The sequence below is a fragment of the Meles meles genome, chromosome 16 (assembly GCF_922984935.1).
Source record: "Meles meles chromosome 16, mMelMel3.1 paternal haplotype, whole genome shotgun sequence".
In the NCBI taxonomy this organism is placed as follows: domain Eukaryota; kingdom Metazoa; phylum Chordata; class Mammalia; order Carnivora; family Mustelidae; genus Meles; species Meles meles.
In genome coordinates, this window is record NC_060081.1 from 27531770 (window position 1) to 27549041 (window position 17272).

A 17272-nucleotide genomic window follows, 5' to 3' on the forward strand; every position below is an offset into this window, starting at 1 on the left:
CAGCCGATCTGGGGAAGTAACATGCCATATCTCCTCCAGGAGACACGCAGGTCTCCTCCAGGCTCCCACAGCTTCTTTCACAGAGTGAGCCCCTCATGAAGAGAGGCCCCCTTTCCACATCTGTTTCTGGCCCAGTCCCCTGATTAGCACAGTGCCAGACCCATAGCAGGTGCATGCAGTAATTAGCATAAGATCCTGGGTACACAACAGTGAGCTTGTATTGGAAGCTCTCTGTGCAGCTGGGTCCCAGAACTCCCTGTGTTCGGTATTAATTTGGGGATTTGGGCAGGACATGACCTGGAGGTTTTTCTCTTTCTTTCTGATGATCCTGGGGTTTGAAAATCCCAGGTTTCTTAGGTTAAGTGATCAGACTGATCTGGCAGTTCAAGGGGTCCCTGAAGGGCTGGAAACTGTCGCAGTGGCAGAGGGAGGCTCTCCGAAAGAATAGGTCACTTTAGGTCCACGGGAGGAGGCCCTACTGCCACCCCTAGGGGTGGCCAAGCCCATTCTGTAGTCAAGACCCATCGCCCCAAGCATCCTCCTGCCTGCAGAGGCTCTGAAGACCAGATGGGTCTTCCTAACTTCCTCCCACCCTTGTGACCCTCTATATGTGCTTCAACCCCTTGGGAGAGCTGAAAGAAGATGAGTTTTCCCTTGGCAGGTGGGACTGAAGTGGCCACGAAAGTGATTTAAGTGCTCCCCATGTGGGTAGCCAGGACCGGTCCCTAAGCACACCCTGTTCTTGCATAAGTCACCCAAAACTTCCAGCTTGGTCAGGTGCCTGTGCCACAGCGGCCTCTGTGGGCTGCGGGCCTGGGTGCCCCGCCAGCTCTTACAGACTCATCCTGTCTTGCAGGCCTACCTCGATCTCGGAGCCAGACATGCCTGCCAGAGCTGCTGCGTTTTCTGGGCCAGAATGTACACGCCAGGAAGAATAAGAACGTCGACATTCTCTGGCAAGCCGCTGAGGTAGTACCCTCGTTATACTGAGGAAAAGAATGGGATTGTGGTACTTGCTGCCAATAATCGTAATTATGATAATAAATCAGAATCTCAGCCAGGAGTGGAGAGAGCAAATTTCTCCCTGTGGACACAGAAGAAAGTCACGGAATATGTCGAGAACTCTGGAGGATACTGAAAGGTGCCTATGAGTTCATTAATTTAGGGCTGCCTGAATTCCAGTGAGCTAGACACTGGACTCTATCCCCTGGGGCATTTAATAAGCAGGCTGATGACAGTTGTCACCTCCAGAAGCCTGGGCAATCGATACCAGCTACAACGCACTGCTGCATCTTTTAATAGCTTCAGAGATAGACCATGGGGACCCTTGCAGTCTCTTTACACAGTATTTTTTTTTTTTTTACATTGCAGTTCAAATCTCCTCTTTTCCCAAGTACTTCTAGTATTTTCTCATAAATGTTCTTGTGGAGTTCCAGAGCTAGCCATTCACTCTCCTCTGTTGAGGGGTGACCTTAACCAGTCTCCATGGCAGCACTGTGATTGTCCAGCATGGGGACTCACACACGTAGGCTCAGGAGCACGAGTGATCCCCAGACGGCATTCCAGCTCCTGGCCCAGCCTGGGCACAGGGGAGGGATGGATGTCCACTCTGCCCCTAGAGGAGGCGGACAGCCCACTCACGCAGACAGCCCACTCATGCCTGGTTCCCCCCAGTTCACAGAGCCTAAGTAGCCGTTAGGAGGGCTGTCTTCCCACTCCCCCCTCATGGCTTTCCTGGGCTACTCATCCTAGAGCTTTCCTGTTCTCCTCATCAAGAAGGTGTTCCTCTCCACCTCAGGTCTCTTCCACTGCTGCAGACAGTGAGCTGGTCATGGTGCTTGGCTGCTGTTCCAGAGACCCTGTATTTGAGGACCTGTCTTCATGGAGCCCTGTCTTTGAACATCCCCCTCTTTGCACCTGTCATGGCCTCCCATCCCCAGTTTGACCAGAGCTGCCCTCCTTTTCTGGATTTACTTCTTTTCATTTCTGTGTATAAAGAATGGGTCCCTGGCTAAACAGTTAGGATATCGTTGGTCAGGTGTAGGCCTTCATTTCGTGGATGGGGAGACTGGCCAGAGCTCCAGAGCTGGCTCCTGGCTTCCTGGAAGCTGGAGGCCTGAGACTGGCACGCAGACGGCCCCCTCATGCAGGAATGCACCTCTGGTCACCCCTGCCTGCTTTCTGGAGTCTCATGTTAGTTCTGGATCTACCATCTGTACATGTGGATGTCCTTTGAAACTATCTGTGGTTCTAGCTTGTGCCATGTGTCCGGGGCACAAACTCTGCTGCTTAGAGAATTCAGTGAGCAGGTGCACATTCAGCCTCCCACCATTTGGATTGTATCACTCTTCGCCGAGCTTAGGGGTTTGCTTAGTGTCTTTCTTTTTTTCTTTCCTTTTAAAATTTTTTTGTCTGTTCTCAAAAGAAGCCTGTCTTCCTTCTGATGGTCTTGGTCCTTTTCTCTTTCATCTTTCTCTAGACACTGTACTTAGGACTGCACTGTGCCCTCTATCTACCTAGTGGTATTCCTGGCAGTGGCTGCATGTTCTTGGCTTTGCTGGCCTGGGAAGCAGGCGTGGGACCACCTCCAGGCACTGCAGTGGATCGGATATTTCTTTGGAGTGCGACAGGCTACTGGAGCTCACTGTCATCTAGTTTTGATTTTTCACAAAATACCAGTATTGTCCTTGAGGCATGGTACCTGGTACAGGTCCACAATCCCTCATCTGAAGCTCTGTGGGTAGATGTTTTGGAATTCACAGATTTCCATATTTTAGAAGGGTGATTTGGTATACAGTTGGTGCACATATGTGTAACACTGTGCACATCCCCTTTGATGTGATACCCACATGTGATTGATGATCCCCAGGGGAGTCTTGGGCAGTGCTCTGGAACCAAACTCATTAATATTGCCTTATTAAAAAATATGAATGTTTATACAGAATGGGATAAATGAAGATCATGAGTAGCTTCACATCAACTCCTGTCTGGTTGGACTGCCAAATGAAGCTGCTGTAAACTTAAAAATCTTTTGTTTTAGGACTTTCTCCTCTTGGGGACTGTGTACCTAGAATTATATCTAGTGGTACAAAAAGAATGCCCCAAATGTCCTTCCTGTCCTGTGGGGACAGAAGGTGCCGTGCATGGCTTTTCCTCAGCCTGGAGGCCGCCACACTTTGAGCTCCCCAGGTGTGAAGGGGAGAGTGCACTGACCCCTGCCCGGCCCTGAGTGAAGGTAGAGGACGGTGGAGGGCCTGTGGGACCTGACCATCAAGAGGTGGCTGAGGGGAAGCTCTTCTGAGTTATTCCCATCTGTACAGATGCAGAGGAGAGCAAAGATAGCGGGTTTGTGCTAAGCCTTCAGAAAGGCCTGGAGACTCGGCCAGGGGCGAGGCATACTGGGAGCTGCTCTGACCTCCATAGCTGGGCTTTGCTGCCCTCCTCTGCCCAGGGCCTGCAGCACAGGTCTGACCGTGATGAGATGGCCTGGGCACGGTCTGGAAGAGGGCAGCTGGTACAGTCAGCGCACAGATGGTGATGCCCCTGAAAAGAAGGGGGAGGCTAGGCCTGGAAGGAACAGCCTCTGGGGGGAGTCACATGAGAGAGAGACAAAGTCACTGGGGACAGAGGGGGTCCCACAGGCAGTGACCTCATTTCTGATGCTGGTTCTGGCCGGACGTGAAGTCGGGGAGCAGAAGTGATGGGAACGCTGGCCCTGGGAGTTGTCCTGGCCACGTGCCACCGCTGACTGTCCAGAGAACCGTGTCCCATGCAACACGTCTTTCCATTCTGTGGCATCGGTCCCTCCAAGCATGGCCTGCATTCCTGTTGCAGATCTGCCGCCGCCTTAACGGGGTCCGGTTCACCAGCTGCAAGAGCGCCAAGGACCGCACGGCCATGTCAGTGACGCTGGAACAGTGCCTGATCCTGCAGCACGAGCACGGCATGGCCCCACAGGTGTTCACCCAGGCCCTGGAGTGCATGCGCAGGTGAGTCCCGCTGCCCAGGCCACCCGCCCCGCCTGTCCCGGGCTCCGTGTAAACTGCAGATGAGCAGGTCCCACTGGGCGCCCCCAGCCCTGGGCCCCTTGACTCCCAGCGGCACGCTGTGGTTTGACTTTGGAAAATTCTCTGACGCCTGCCAAGTCAAACTGCCGACGGTCTCAAATTGAGACCGTGTTCTCTTTTAAGTCTGGGGGACAGGAGAACCAGCAGTCTCTAATGAGCAGGGCTGCTCTGAAAGCAGGTGCCCTCAGGGCAAGCTTAGGAGTCAGGGCGTTGCCCAGGGAAATCCAGTGTGGCCGCCTGCGAGTCCTTGGGCGTGAGGCTGGCCCTTAGCCCCCTGCTTTGCTGCCAGTGGAAGCGAGGGCCAGGCCTTCCTCAGCAGGCACCTGCTGTTTCCAACATGTGCATTAGCTCCTTGCAAACTTGAGCGAAGAAAGCGCGTCTGCAGGTTGCACCGGTTTGCTCTGCTTCTTCTCTAGCCGTCGACACAGTTTGCTTTTCTTAGCAAAGTGTCAAATGAGTGTCTTACAGTAACGGCAGCAGCCCCCCACCTGTCCGTGTGCCGTGGCGACCTCACCCTAATGATGTTCTGATTCTGAGGCAGCAGGCGTGTTTGCAGAATGAAACCTGGGACTAAAAACTGTCCACTGTTGATCGATGCCTTGTTTCAAGCGCTGCTGGGGAGGACCTTACCTCACATACCAAAAGAAAGGATAAGAAACCTGGTTTTCCCGTCTCCTTCAATGTAGCCACCAATGCTGTCAAAGTCTCGTTTCCAACGGTCACTCCTACTGAATGTTCTGTATCATTTGTCCTCTCACCAAATTCTTTAAAGCGTTTGATTCTCTTATCCTTTCTGTATGTTTCTGCCGTTTGACCTTCTCACAATGACCCACAAAAGTGATGCCTGAGCTCCTGCCTCTTGATAATAGCATTTTGTAGGAATGGAAGTATGTTGTCCCTGTTTTGTCTCTTCCACATTCATCCAACCCCTATCTGTGACCCCGGGGCTTTGATTCACGCACGGATGGAAAGTTCACCATCCTCCCCGGGCTGGGCCTCAGGGAGGCAATGGAGACTCTCTAGACACCTGCCCAGGCATCCTTAGTCAAGCCTGTCCTCACAGCCTGTCCTTCAGGCTCAGTGTCCCTGAGGCCATGAGGGAGGCAGGGCCTGGGCTTCCAGGCATGCACGTCTGCACCCTGTGAGCTGCGAGGTGCTATGAGGGGCCACCTTGGTGAGATGCAGGCCTCCGTTAGAGAAGAAACACAAAAAGTAGAAGGAGGGGGAGATACCTGTAGTTGTTGGAGCAAAGATTAAGATGAGGTGTGCTCAGACCAGGCCCTGAGTCAGGTGTACAGTCCATGTGTAGACAGCTGTCCAGTCCTGGCTTCTGGAACAAATGCGATTGAGAAAAACAATTCATTCTGCCTGCATCTGAGCACAGAGGTCTCAGGAGACCTGGGAGAACAGGGCTCCTTAGAAAGACACTGGGGCAGCCGCATCTACCGCCTGTGGCCTGTCTCAGGGCTGTGTGGGTAGTACCCACACATGCACAGATTCGCTGCTGTGGCTTTCAACACACTCCACACTTGCTCACCTAAGAAACTGATACTCCTTATAGCAAAATTTTAAAATATGAATAAGCCCCATACCAGTTTTTCTCATACCCCCACCTCAGAATCCTCCGTCTTCCTTCTGTTGACAAGCAGCCGTGCCTGTGCTGATGCCTCCTCCTTCAGCTGTGGATGTGTACATACAAGCACACGGGCGTGAGTGCAGTCAACGCATGCGCCAGATCACCAGGCCCCGAATCACTCAGTCAGCACATGCGTGAACAGACGCAGCTCTGTGTGCAGTTATGCCTGTTGTTTGAGCCTACTTTTTCACTTAGCTTTCTTGGGAGCATTTTTTCAGGTTAATAAGTAGAGACCTTACGATTTTGAGCACACCGTAGTGATTCAGTTTGCTGCCATTGACCGTCTAAGCTGAAGGTGGTTTTCTGCACCTCAGACAGGGAGTGGGGTGTCCCTGTGTATGCTCCTGGCCCCTCTGCCACATTGATCTACACGCCTTTGTAGGGTTTCTAATACAGATCATCACACTCTCACCCCCTGTCCCAAGTGCCTGCTTGTCCACCCTCCGGGTGCTGTTGTGCCTGTCACTTATCGGTGCGCTTCCAAGTCTGTAAAGTCAGTGTTGCTTTCCTGGGTCACAGGTGAGGACCCTGCAGTCTTGCCTAGGGCACGACCTTCCTCCCTGGGCCTCCCTCGGCCTCTCTAAACCTCCCCACTCCACCTCCATTTAACGGAAGTCTTCAAAGCGTCCTGTTTGTTTTTCTGATTTTTCTAAAATTTCTGCAATAAACATGTAATCTTACTTAACTAATCATGTCGGATATTATGACACAAGAACCAAGCTCGATCATGGCCCCCCTGCACCTGCTCCTGGAACCCAGTAGTTCCAGCAGCCGGGGCTCTGTGCTCACTGCCGCCTTTCGGCCTGACCGCATTGCAGGTCAGGCCGTCACGCGTGTGGTTGTTTTAAGGTGATTTTCTGAACTCTTCCCTGTGGCGGGGAGACATGCATTTGTCCATCGACAGCAAGCCTGAGGTGGCTGGGTCACTAGCCAGGATTTCTGGCTGTAGCATGGCCAGGACCTGTGGCTCAGCCGGGAGCCCTAAGGAGGCAGCAGAAAATACTGGGCCATGCCTTGAGTGGAAGAATGCATTTTGGTTCTCTTGCTTTCTCGCTTGCATCTTACCAGATGGAAGAGTAGAGCATGCAGGCAAGGGTGCAGGGTGGAGAGAGGAGGTGGGGTAAGAGGGCAAAGCTGACACTCTGGCCTTGTTTCTCCCAGAGGCCCAGGATGAGCAGTGGCCAGAGCTGTGCTAGGAAATGCTTAACAACCAGCTCCCCACCTCCGCCACAGCCAAAAACAGCCCTGATCTATAGTGTTCACATAAATACTCCCACTGGGGCTTATTTCCAGCTACCGGTGTGATGTCACAGAACATGGAGCTGGGGAAAGATGCACACACCCGGCTCCTGCAAGCTATCACTGCCAGCTCACCGCTCGCGCTGCCTCTCTGTCCCCGACCCAGGGGCTGAAACACTCACAGAGTGGGTCTTCCTAAGTAGCCACAGTGACACCACCTCTGCCCCCCGAGACGGCCCTGACTGGGAAAGTGTCCCCAGTCTGAACGGCACATCATGGCAGGGGCATTCCAGGGCTTCCGAGCTCCTCTGGGAAAGCACAGGAGAAGTCTGCTTGAGCAAGGACCTCAAGCCACTCCTCTCTGGGTGGACCCTCAGAGTCACGTGCGGCGTCCTGACGTCCCTGCTGCGCCTGTGGCAGTGGCAGCACTTCGGAGGACGGTCAGAGAGGCCATGGCTGCAGAGCATATATTTTATATGTATGTATATATGTATACATACATTGCTCCTCGGTGTTTTTTTTTTCTGGGGCACCAAAAGGGGGAAAACGCCCAAATTTCTGATGTGAGCTTGGTTGGCTTCCGTGGTGGGGGATCAGCGTGTAGAACAGTGACTTGAACTTTCGGGGACACGGGCGGCTCATGCTCAGCCACTGCTCAGCCTAATCATCAGGGCGAGCCTGGGGAGGGCTCTGCCTCAGACTGGTACTTGAGGTAAATGGTCATTGTTTGAATGGTTCATCAAGAGGCAGCTTTGGCAAAGTCCGTCACCCCCCCCCCCCCCCGGCTCAGGCATCTGTGAGAAGGTCAAACCACCCCCTCCCAATGGTTCTTCATGTTCAGCTTGCTTCTTGAAACCCATGTCTTGGCAGCATGTGAGAGCATGGCAGGGCAGCATGGAATTGTGCTTGGCCAGCCGAGAGAGCGCGAACATGGAAAACCATTTAGTCAACCTACATGTGTTTGTTTCTGGTAGACAACAGTATTTTTTCTTATTTTCACTTCTCTTTCTCTCCTTTCTTCTTGTGACTGTGCTGGTTTTGTTTTGGTACCCCTTCCACACCCTTTTCTGCACATCATCTTTTCTTTCTCTTGTGGCTCCATCCCATTTTTTTTTTTGTTTGTTTTAACTCTTACTGTTTGGTTTTCCTCTTTTTTCCATACTTTTGATACAATCCATTGCATGTGTCCTCCCCCTCCCCCTTTATTTCCTTTGCCTTTTTCTTTTCCTTTCTCCCAAACTTTCTCCTTTTCACAGCATTGGAACACGGGAGGTAGTCACCCAGAAGAACTTGAGCGGCCTGGTGCCCATCCGAGACTTAAGACTAGACCCCAGCCTCCTCTGTTCCATCCCTTTGTTAGCCCTGAGCCCCAATTTACTGATTGTGTGGCTCTTCCTCAGCATAGCGTACCTGGTGACCAAATTGCGTTGCAAATGAGTGTACCATTGAGAAAAGCAGTACTAAGTCACAAGAAAAACAAAAGTGCCAGAATATGTCCAGCCACCTGTGTACCTGACTGGACAGAAGGAATGTGTCAGAGCGTGGTCTGCCGAGAAATATTTCATGCCTTACAGTTTGACATTTTGTTGTTCCGAACTGTAAATACCTGCCAAATTATTTCACCGAGAGGACTCGTGCGTTTAAATGCCATCGAGTTTTCAGTGCTTGTAACATGTCCTTACAGTGCCCTGTCACTGCACCGTTTAGCTGGCCTGGAGTTAACTTGTACCAAATTTATCACCTTCTGATGTAAAACTATTTATTACCTGTATATCTCCTGTGCCCTGTTTCTGAGAGAAGGGGCCTCTGTCTGAAGAGAATTTGTATATTTGATACTATTCTTTAATGTACCGCTAACCTTTCCTTTCCTTCTGAAGAGAAACAAAAATGATAGACGCTTTATAACTGACCCATCTAGATCCGCCTATTCAATAGGACGTGTACTTTCTGCTTTCATTTCAAAGCATAGTCCCTGAACTCACAGTAGCAAACACTTTGCAGAATCGTAGCATTCCTCGCTTGTGTTTATAATTTCCGGTTTGAGACGCCCCAAAGCTGTGACCGAGTTGCCCGTTATACCCAGTCAGGCACATTAAAGTAACATACTGCATGTGACTTTCGATTTACTCTTTGAAATCTTTAAGGATCTCTAGACTGGTTACAGGAATTAGTGCAGATAGGAACAAAAGGCTGTTAAAGTTAAATACATTTATTTTTCAAGAAGCAGTAGTTTTCATTTAAAAAAAAAAATCAAATGTGGTTAATAATGGTAATTTTGAAAATCGAAAAAAAAAAAAGTTCCCAAAATGGAAGCCTAACCTTTGGCCACTTGTGGTAGATGGAAATGTGAGAGAGAAGGAGTCGCTTGGGTTTATGCTATTAGCACTCTTTATGTAACATGGAAATGCCCAGGAAACAAGGTGGTTCGTATCCTTACCTTTCACATTTGGCAGAGGAGTCATTGAATGTCTGTAAAGGTAACAGAATAAATTAGGGAGAAATTCCATGGATTTTGTATAAGAACTGCTCCGTGGCTTCTCCGTTTTCTAGTTCAGACTATGCCGTATTCTGTTTTTGCTTGCCAGCTGGTTCCCCATACACTGGACTTTATGAAAGTGGATTTCTTTTTACCAGTCTAGAAAAATTAGAGTGAATTTAAAGAAGCTGTCTTTTCCAGAAACTTTACACCCATGCATACACACAAACGCAGTCCACCACAAAATCTGCCCCCTCACTTCCCTCTCCCAGGATGTCCAGAACTTACTCTGGGACTTCTCTGGTTTGGCATCGGTTCTGAGTCCACGTTCTAGGAATGGTAGATGTGGTTGGCGACGGATGATAAATACTAGACTCAAGCTTTAAATTCTGAGACTGTCCTTCTCACACCCCAGGGAGGCCCTTCTTTCCTAGACCACCCGAGCACTGCAGGAGCCTTCAGGCAGAGTTCCTGCCTGTAGGGGGAAGCCAGTCTTCTCATGAGTGCCATGTGGCCACTCTGTCTTTTCTAGAACAACTGAGGTGGCCGTATTGGGGCATAGCTCCTGACACTCCTCACTGGGGAGTCTCACTGGATGCCAAGTGACAAGTGGTGTTAAGTTGTAGCAACACAACACTAGTCACTGATCTGTGATTCTTTGAGAGGTATGTTCACCTCCTGCCTCCTTCAAATTAAAGTGGGTGCGTCAGCACTCCAAGATTTGAAAGAGAGAAAGTAGAGTCCGCAGGTCCTTTCAGCTCCAGTTCCACAGCTTCCCAGTCCCTGCCTGGTTCAGGTGCTCCTGATGCCTCACGGCAGTGACATGTGCCTGTTCCCATCTCCAGGCCTGGCAGAGACTGTGCACCCATGCGGGAGGCCCTTCTGAATACAGATAGCGCCCCCTCCGCTCCCTGGGCCTGTGGGTGCTCCCCTGCCACTCCCCAGAGACCTCTCCCAGGATCCCCCCACCCAGCAAAGGGAGGCCATAGCCAGCTAGAGGGGCCCTTCTCGGCCTGTTCCTCGCTGCTGTGGTGCCAGCCAGACCTTCCTGTCCCGTGTAGATTTGGCTGCCAGGTTGACAGAGAAATAAATTGGAAAGGAGAGAAGATAAGGTTCTTTGTTTTTCTCTTCAGGGGCTGAGCCAAAAGGCCATACATTCTAGCTGTCTCCAGTCATGAAGGCTAGCACAAGAAAGAACACCAGGCGATCAGCCTAGGCTCTGAATTATTGTTGCCATCTTTCTTCAGAACTCTGAGGAAAGAGACTCAATTGTGCTCGCCCTTTGTGCTGAGTTTTAGCATCACTGAGGCTTTCTGCTTAGGAAATCAGACTAAATATAGATCTGAAAATCTTTTCTGCTTCAGTGAAAAATAGACTGGATGAAACAAACATGGGAAGATGATTCATAAGAGGGGAGTCTGGTATTTGGTTATGGTGTTCGGCCTGCTTCTGAGGTGATGCTGGCCCCGGGCAGGACATTGTCATTGGCCACCAATCCTAGATCCCTCAGGATCACTAGACCCCAGTGCATCCAGACGAGTTCTAAAGTAGAAGATCCACACCTGACAGGGAGAACCAGAGGAGTCCCCCAAATTAGTTGTCATCTGGGTTTCCGTTCCAATTTCTCATTCAAAAAAATGGATATCCTTGAAAAGGAAGAATTTGCCTAGGGAAGAAAAAACAATGGTGGAGCTTTGAAATAGTAAAATCCCTCTTTCTAAAGTCTATCCAAGACCTTTTCAATGTGTGCTCTTGGCCCCTAAGAATGGTGCTGCCAATCTGATGAGTGGAAGTGTTCTACCTTAGGGACAGAAGGCTGGCCCCTGCGGCAGGAAAGGCCAGTTAGCATGGCACACCTCTCCCCTCTGCACATGTCAGTCTCATGCACTATACCCAGGCTTGTGCAAGCAAGTTGGGACAGTGTCGGCATGTCGTCAGCCTCCGCCGTCAGATTTTGTAAATTCAGAACATTTGAGGGAAAGTGAAGCTGGTTTGCTTTTTAAAACTAAATTGCATTGTGAGGGTAACCTTGATTACAAATCCATGTATCATATATTCAGCCAGTTAAACCAGTAGTTTCTTTAACATATGTAAATAAAAGATAATGTTGAAGTGGACAAATTCTTCTTCTTTGCTCCTCAAAGCAGTTTGGCATTTACTAGTGCTAGGTGGTCCTAGAAGTGTTTCCATTTCTATATAAATAGAGAAGCCATATCTGAAACAGTTTGGTAATGTGAGAGCTTCCAAAGATGAAATAAGACTAACTGTGCATAGGAACCTATAGCTTCTGCTTTAAATGGAATTATATTTTTATCTGATTGCTGGATGTTAGACAGACATGGTCGTTCTTTACTCTAGGGGCATCCTGCTCGTATGGCCTAGGCGTTCAGCTCAGATGACACAGGTCTCACTGAGGGCTTGAGACTCTGGTGACAAGAAAGCATAGCTATGTTACTAAATTACTTAATAACAAGCAGGTGGTTACTTTTCTAAAATATATGAGCTTATCTTTTGAATAAAATTACTCTTACCAAAAATATTTTACATGTTCTTGATAATGAGACTGTCATTTTCACTTTAAAAGGCTTGAGCAATTGCCACTGATATTTTTTTAAAATGCATGACATAATGGTCTTCATACGATTTGAAATATTTTTTTTAAATCACTCTTTCTTGGTAACTCCAAATTTTACATCTCATAATGGGGATTTTTGTACTAAATTTGATAACTAGTCGATTTAATTGCTAGTCAAAGAATAATATAAAAATGTAAAGTTCTACTGTGCTTACAGGAAGTCATTTATATTTAGAACCGCTTTTGCCTGTGAATTTGATGTCTACAGCAGAACAGTTCCCAGAGAACTCCCCTGATGCTCTCACTTGGGAATGTGAGGGGATGTGAGGCGTGCCTGATGGCTCATCCTCCTCTTCAGCATTGGCTGTGTCCACTGGGTTGCCATGACAACCCTCCAACCAGTACAGCTGGGGATGATGCTGGGAGCCGGCTCTCTAGGGAAGGGCACCTGTGGGCTCTCACTGGCTTAGTGGCATGCCTGTGAGAGGTGACCACAGTAAGGTCAGCCCACCTGGAGAAAGCTGCCATGGGGAGATCTCAGTGGGATCACTCCTTCATGACCCTTCTAGCCCTGATGGCTGTGCAGACCCAGCGTGCCACCATTGCATGGGCTCACTGATTGCTTTGCACCCAGGACAGCTGTCTCCTCAGTGGGGACGGCATGTTAGCGTAGCCTTCTCAGCCAGATGGCTTTGCTATGTACTGAATTCTGCAAGGAAAATGAGCGTTTTGAATTTGAGGTGATTAATAGCCATTGCTAATATAGAAAAATGCAGCTCTTGAAAAGCTTTGGTAAGAGTAGCACCATTTCTTGTTCCATTTAATTGGAAATGGAACAGAACCTTTGAACCATTAGTTAGGATAGAATCCTCAGACTACTAGACATGACATACATGGAAACCATTCACTTAAAAAACAGAAGTTTGCTTCTACTTAGATACAGCGCTGCCTCTGAAAATGCAGACTCACAATCCCATCCAGCATGTGTCCATGTCTGTGCTTCTTAGTTGCCTTCCTCGTTCAGAAGCCTGCCATCTTGCGTGCATATTGTTGTAAATGAGTCCAGCACCCATCTGAATTAATCAACATTTTTTAATGCTATGAAAATAATCAATTCATTTCATCTTAGTTTAAGTCTTTTCTTTTTCCTTTTTTACTGCTGTCATTTCTTGTGCTTGTTTTTTTCCCCAGTGAGGGTTGTCGAAGAGAAAATACAATGAAGAATGTTGGAAGTCGCAAATATGCATTTAATTCCCTGCAGCTGAAGGCTTTCCCCAAGCATTACAGGCCTCCCGAAGGGACTTACGGAAAAGTTGAAACATGAACACACGGTTCCTCTAATTAGCTGTTACATACTAAATGTGGGTACCCTCTAGTGTCATATATGAATTCTTCAAGAAGACCTGAAGGATTGGTTTTTATTTTTGTGTTTTTAAAAAAAATTTTCACTAAAAAGTCTATGGAGCATGTTTTCCACTGGAATCAGTAGGAGGTAATGTTTGGCTCAATAGTGTGGATCGTAGCGACTGCCCATTTAAATAACCTCAGCCATAACCACACAGATATCATTGATAGTTACCTGTATGAATCAAGCTAGATATGTCTGAAATGCTAAAAGACTTCTTTAAATGCCCACTTAGGCAGCTGCACACCTAACGTATTTTTCTACCGAGTAACTCGAAATTGAGCATTGAAATTACAGTCTACTTTTAAAAACTCTGAATGTAAAGCAGTAAGTAATATATTAAATTATTGGATCCTGGGCAGACCAGCAGATGTTAAATGTTAACTCAAGTTTTGGGGAAAGAAGCTAGCTCTAGCTCGTGCCGTGAGAGCAAGTGGTTCCGCCGAGTTGTCCTGTGACAGCACAGGTGAAAGCCGAAGGTGAGGTAAAGGTTGCTAAATCAGCCCAAGGTAAGACTTCACTGGAGCCCACACAGTGGGACCCCTCTCTGCCCACTGATGCATCGTGGAGCAGGGTGTGTGCTGGAGAATGTGAAGCCAGCTGTCCTGTGCTCTTCAGCTCCGTGGCTGGTCCTGCCTCCGGGGCATTCCTCCCCTCCTCCTCTGGGTGTTGAGTTCTGTTACTCCTGGATCCCACACGTGACGTGTCTGCTACCTCTCAGACAATGGTGTGGGGGTTTATGCGTGTAGGTGCTGGAAACCTAAATATTTTCAGAACAGATGTCCTTTTCTGGGTTTCCCAGTTTATCGTCTTCTAGAAGATGGTGCAATCATGTTGGACTGTCTGATGAAGGTTTCTCTTAGGTTTGCAGCACTTGTTACTGTCCTTTTCACATTTTATTATATAAGGGGACTATTGAGAAAGTTGAATTTATCTCCTACAGTGAGATTTTGAAAGGGATAAATGGGCCATAAAACTTAGGAATTTCGTAGAAAATTATGTCCAGTCATCTATTATAAGATGATGATGATGAGTCTTATCTGCACATAGCAGAGATTGTTTTCCTTAGTTTGTACGTCTATCAGTTCTATTTATCATGATTAGTATGTTTACATGTTATTTAAAAGGTTATAAAAGAAATCTGTGTGGAACATATCCATGATGCTGATCCTAATGATTTGTGAACGCCGTGGGAAATTCCTAGGTCTAAAATTTGAGGTGTTACTCGTGGGCTCCTTTAGACAAGGCCTTTGGAAACGTGTGACATACTTGAGCTGCTGCGGCCCAGGCACGGCCACACACTGGCAGAGACCCAGAGGGGTAGGCGCGCAGTTGAGGGTGGAACTGGATGAAAGACCTTCCAGACCCTTCCTGCGCAGCCAGAGCCTGCTTCTGGTGCCCGGTTGGTGTGAGCAGATGCGGAGGATGCCCCAGGGAGCGATGGCAGCTGCTCATGCCTGTCCCATAGCTGGCTCACTGTGGAGAGTGCAGGCAGAGACACTCCTGTCCCCCAAACCTTCTGTAGAGCTGGCAGCAGCTGGCGTCACATTCTCCTGCTGTATTGGTCCAGGTTCAAAGACACGTTTCCAGGATGGCTGATTTGGCCTCTCACCCCTCCTGCATTTCATTTAAGTTGTAATTTCTCTAGTACCTACCTAGTTCCATCTTTTCTCATTTCAGCATCACTATCTTTAAAGAATTCCCTTGTCTTTTTAAATTAAATGTTACGCATATTGTTTCCAGACTTTTTTTTTTTTTTTTGGTCGTAAAGCATTAAGTACCCGCATTTATCAAAAGGGAATATAGCAAACGTTGAGTCGTCTGTTCGCAGATTTGCATGTGGCACCTTCACGTGAATTATTTTTTCCAACTTTGGCTTTATGTTAAGGATCGCCGTAAAACTCTAAGATGTGGCTAATGGTGCAGAAGCTGCTGACCTTTCTGTATTCCATGTGGGCACTACCCCCAGCCGCGGGAAGCGCGGGGCAGCCTCCCTGCCGCCCCGCACCCTCCCTGCACTCGCAGAGCCAGGGCACCCCCCACCCCCGCACCCCTTACCCCCACCCCCCATCACGGCGGCCGGGGTTCCTGGGATAGGGGGCACCGGAGCTCTGAGTCTTCAGCTGCACCGGGGAAGCCTTTTCTCATAGGTTACCGTCAAATAGACTCGCCTGGTGTTCCTGAGAAGGTCCCTCATTTAAAAAGAACCGTTGAGACCTACTGAAAACGTGAGATGTGACGTGGATTCTAAGCACCTGCAGCACAGTTGCCTTTGGTTTCCTTGAAAAATGTACAAATATTGTATAATACAGTTTTGTCCCTTCACAGTTGTATTTGCCAAGCTCAGTGCATTAAAGTACTTTTATTTATTTGTTTTGGGTGGGCAGTATTAATATATATAAACATACAGTTCCTGTTTTATATATTCTTAGCTCATTCTAAGCCATGTATGCTGTAAATGTGCTAGTCTTTAGAATGACAAATAATAAATAACTGACAAGAACGTTACACTGGGTGTTGACTGATTCATTCCATTACAGTTAGGAGGAGGACTCGTCTTATGGCCACATCATTAAGAGGAATTGCATCGAGCATTTGTGTGTCTATGAGCGCCAGACCGTGACACTCTTCTGTTTTGTATCTTGTTTTCTCTTACTTTGAAGCGGAGCAGTAGTAGGGGTGGGACTAAGAGCCTGGACTTCAGCTGCAGGAAGAACTAGCTCCCAGTCCTGTTCTGCCACTCCCTGCCTGGCGACTCTGAACCTGTTTCTTGCCCTCTCAGAGCCTCCGTTTGCTTGTGTGTGAAGCGTGGACACAATACTGGTACATTCTTTGTAAGGCTGTGAGGTGCTTTGGCATTAAGTGTTCACAAGTGTTAGCTGTTTTTCCCTTCCCACGTCCATAAACACGGATCATGTCTTCTCTGGGTCGCCCGGTCATCTGTTGTGTGATTTGCTGTAGAACAGTAGTTCCACTAATGGTTTGATTGTTCGTTATAACCAGGACTGCATCTTGGACCTTAGGACCTTTTTCTCTGCCCATGTGCCCAGTGATTGCCCTTAGATGAATTCCTGGCAGCAGATATTTACAATTAAAAGATAATTTAAAATTTTAAACATTTTTGAATTTTTAGTGTTACCAAAGTGCTCCCAGAAAATTAAGCTACCGCCTATTAACAGGTGCCTTTTCCCCTTTATTCTCAATTTTCGTTTCTTTGATGACTATGAAAATTGAACATCTTTTAAACTTTTACTGATTTTTCTACTTTTGTGGCTTCATTGGAGTGTTGGTTCATTTCACATGCACTGTTTCTAATATATAATATATTAACTCCTCTGTTGTTAAGTTGCAGTTTTTCAGAACTCATCACTTGTCTTTGGTTTTGTTTATAGTAGGGAGTAGAAAGTCATTAAGTATGCTTGTCTTTTTCGTTTTGGTGCTTGTCCTGCGGCACCCAGTTCCTTGTCCATGAAGTGGATGTGGTGCCGTGTGCTCAATGAGGGACCGCATCAGCCTGTGCCACCCTGCGAAGAAAGCCTCCCTATTGCTAAGACCTGGCAAGTGGGAAGTAACTTTGTCTTATTTTTATTACAGCTGTTACTCCCCAAGCTATGACAGATTCCTGAGATCATAGGATCCGAATATCCACATATCAGATCCTCCCTCGGACCCCTTTCATGCCTCAGTGCTATCCTTGTGATGATTCCTTCCTGCATCAGGCTCCCAGTGGGCCTTTCTGGCCAGTCCAGGCACGTCTGAATTCAAATGTAGACCTCTGTGGTATTTTCACTCTGTTGATTAATTTAATGGCCAAAAAAACTGGGACAGATTAGAGGGGATAGGAAACATTGCTTATGATTCCACACCTAGGAAG

General features: G+C 48.1%; 1 protein-coding gene across 16 annotated transcripts in view; it reads left to right on the forward strand.

Annotated features, from left to right (window-relative positions):
- The window catches only part of INPP4A (inositol polyphosphate-4-phosphatase type I A), a 130900-nt gene extending 114994 nt beyond the window's left edge, over positions 1-15906 (forward strand). For 8 of the 16 annotated variants that reach the window (XM_045980623.1, XM_045980629.1, XM_045980632.1 and 5 more), the window contains 3 exons: positions 857-969; positions 3835-3989; positions 13185-15906. In XM_045980623.1, coding sequence (XP_045836579.1) covers positions 857-969; positions 3835-3989; positions 13185-13317 — 401 coding nt within the window. In that variant the 3' untranslated portion in view covers positions 13318-15906. Of the gene's footprint in view, positions 1-856; positions 970-3834; positions 3990-8198 lie in introns of all 16 variants that reach the window. The other 8 variants (XM_045980618.1, XM_045980617.1, XM_045980626.1 and 5 more) reach the window with 1 other exon arrangement.
- The last annotated feature ends 1366 nt before the right edge of the window (positions 15907-17272 follow it).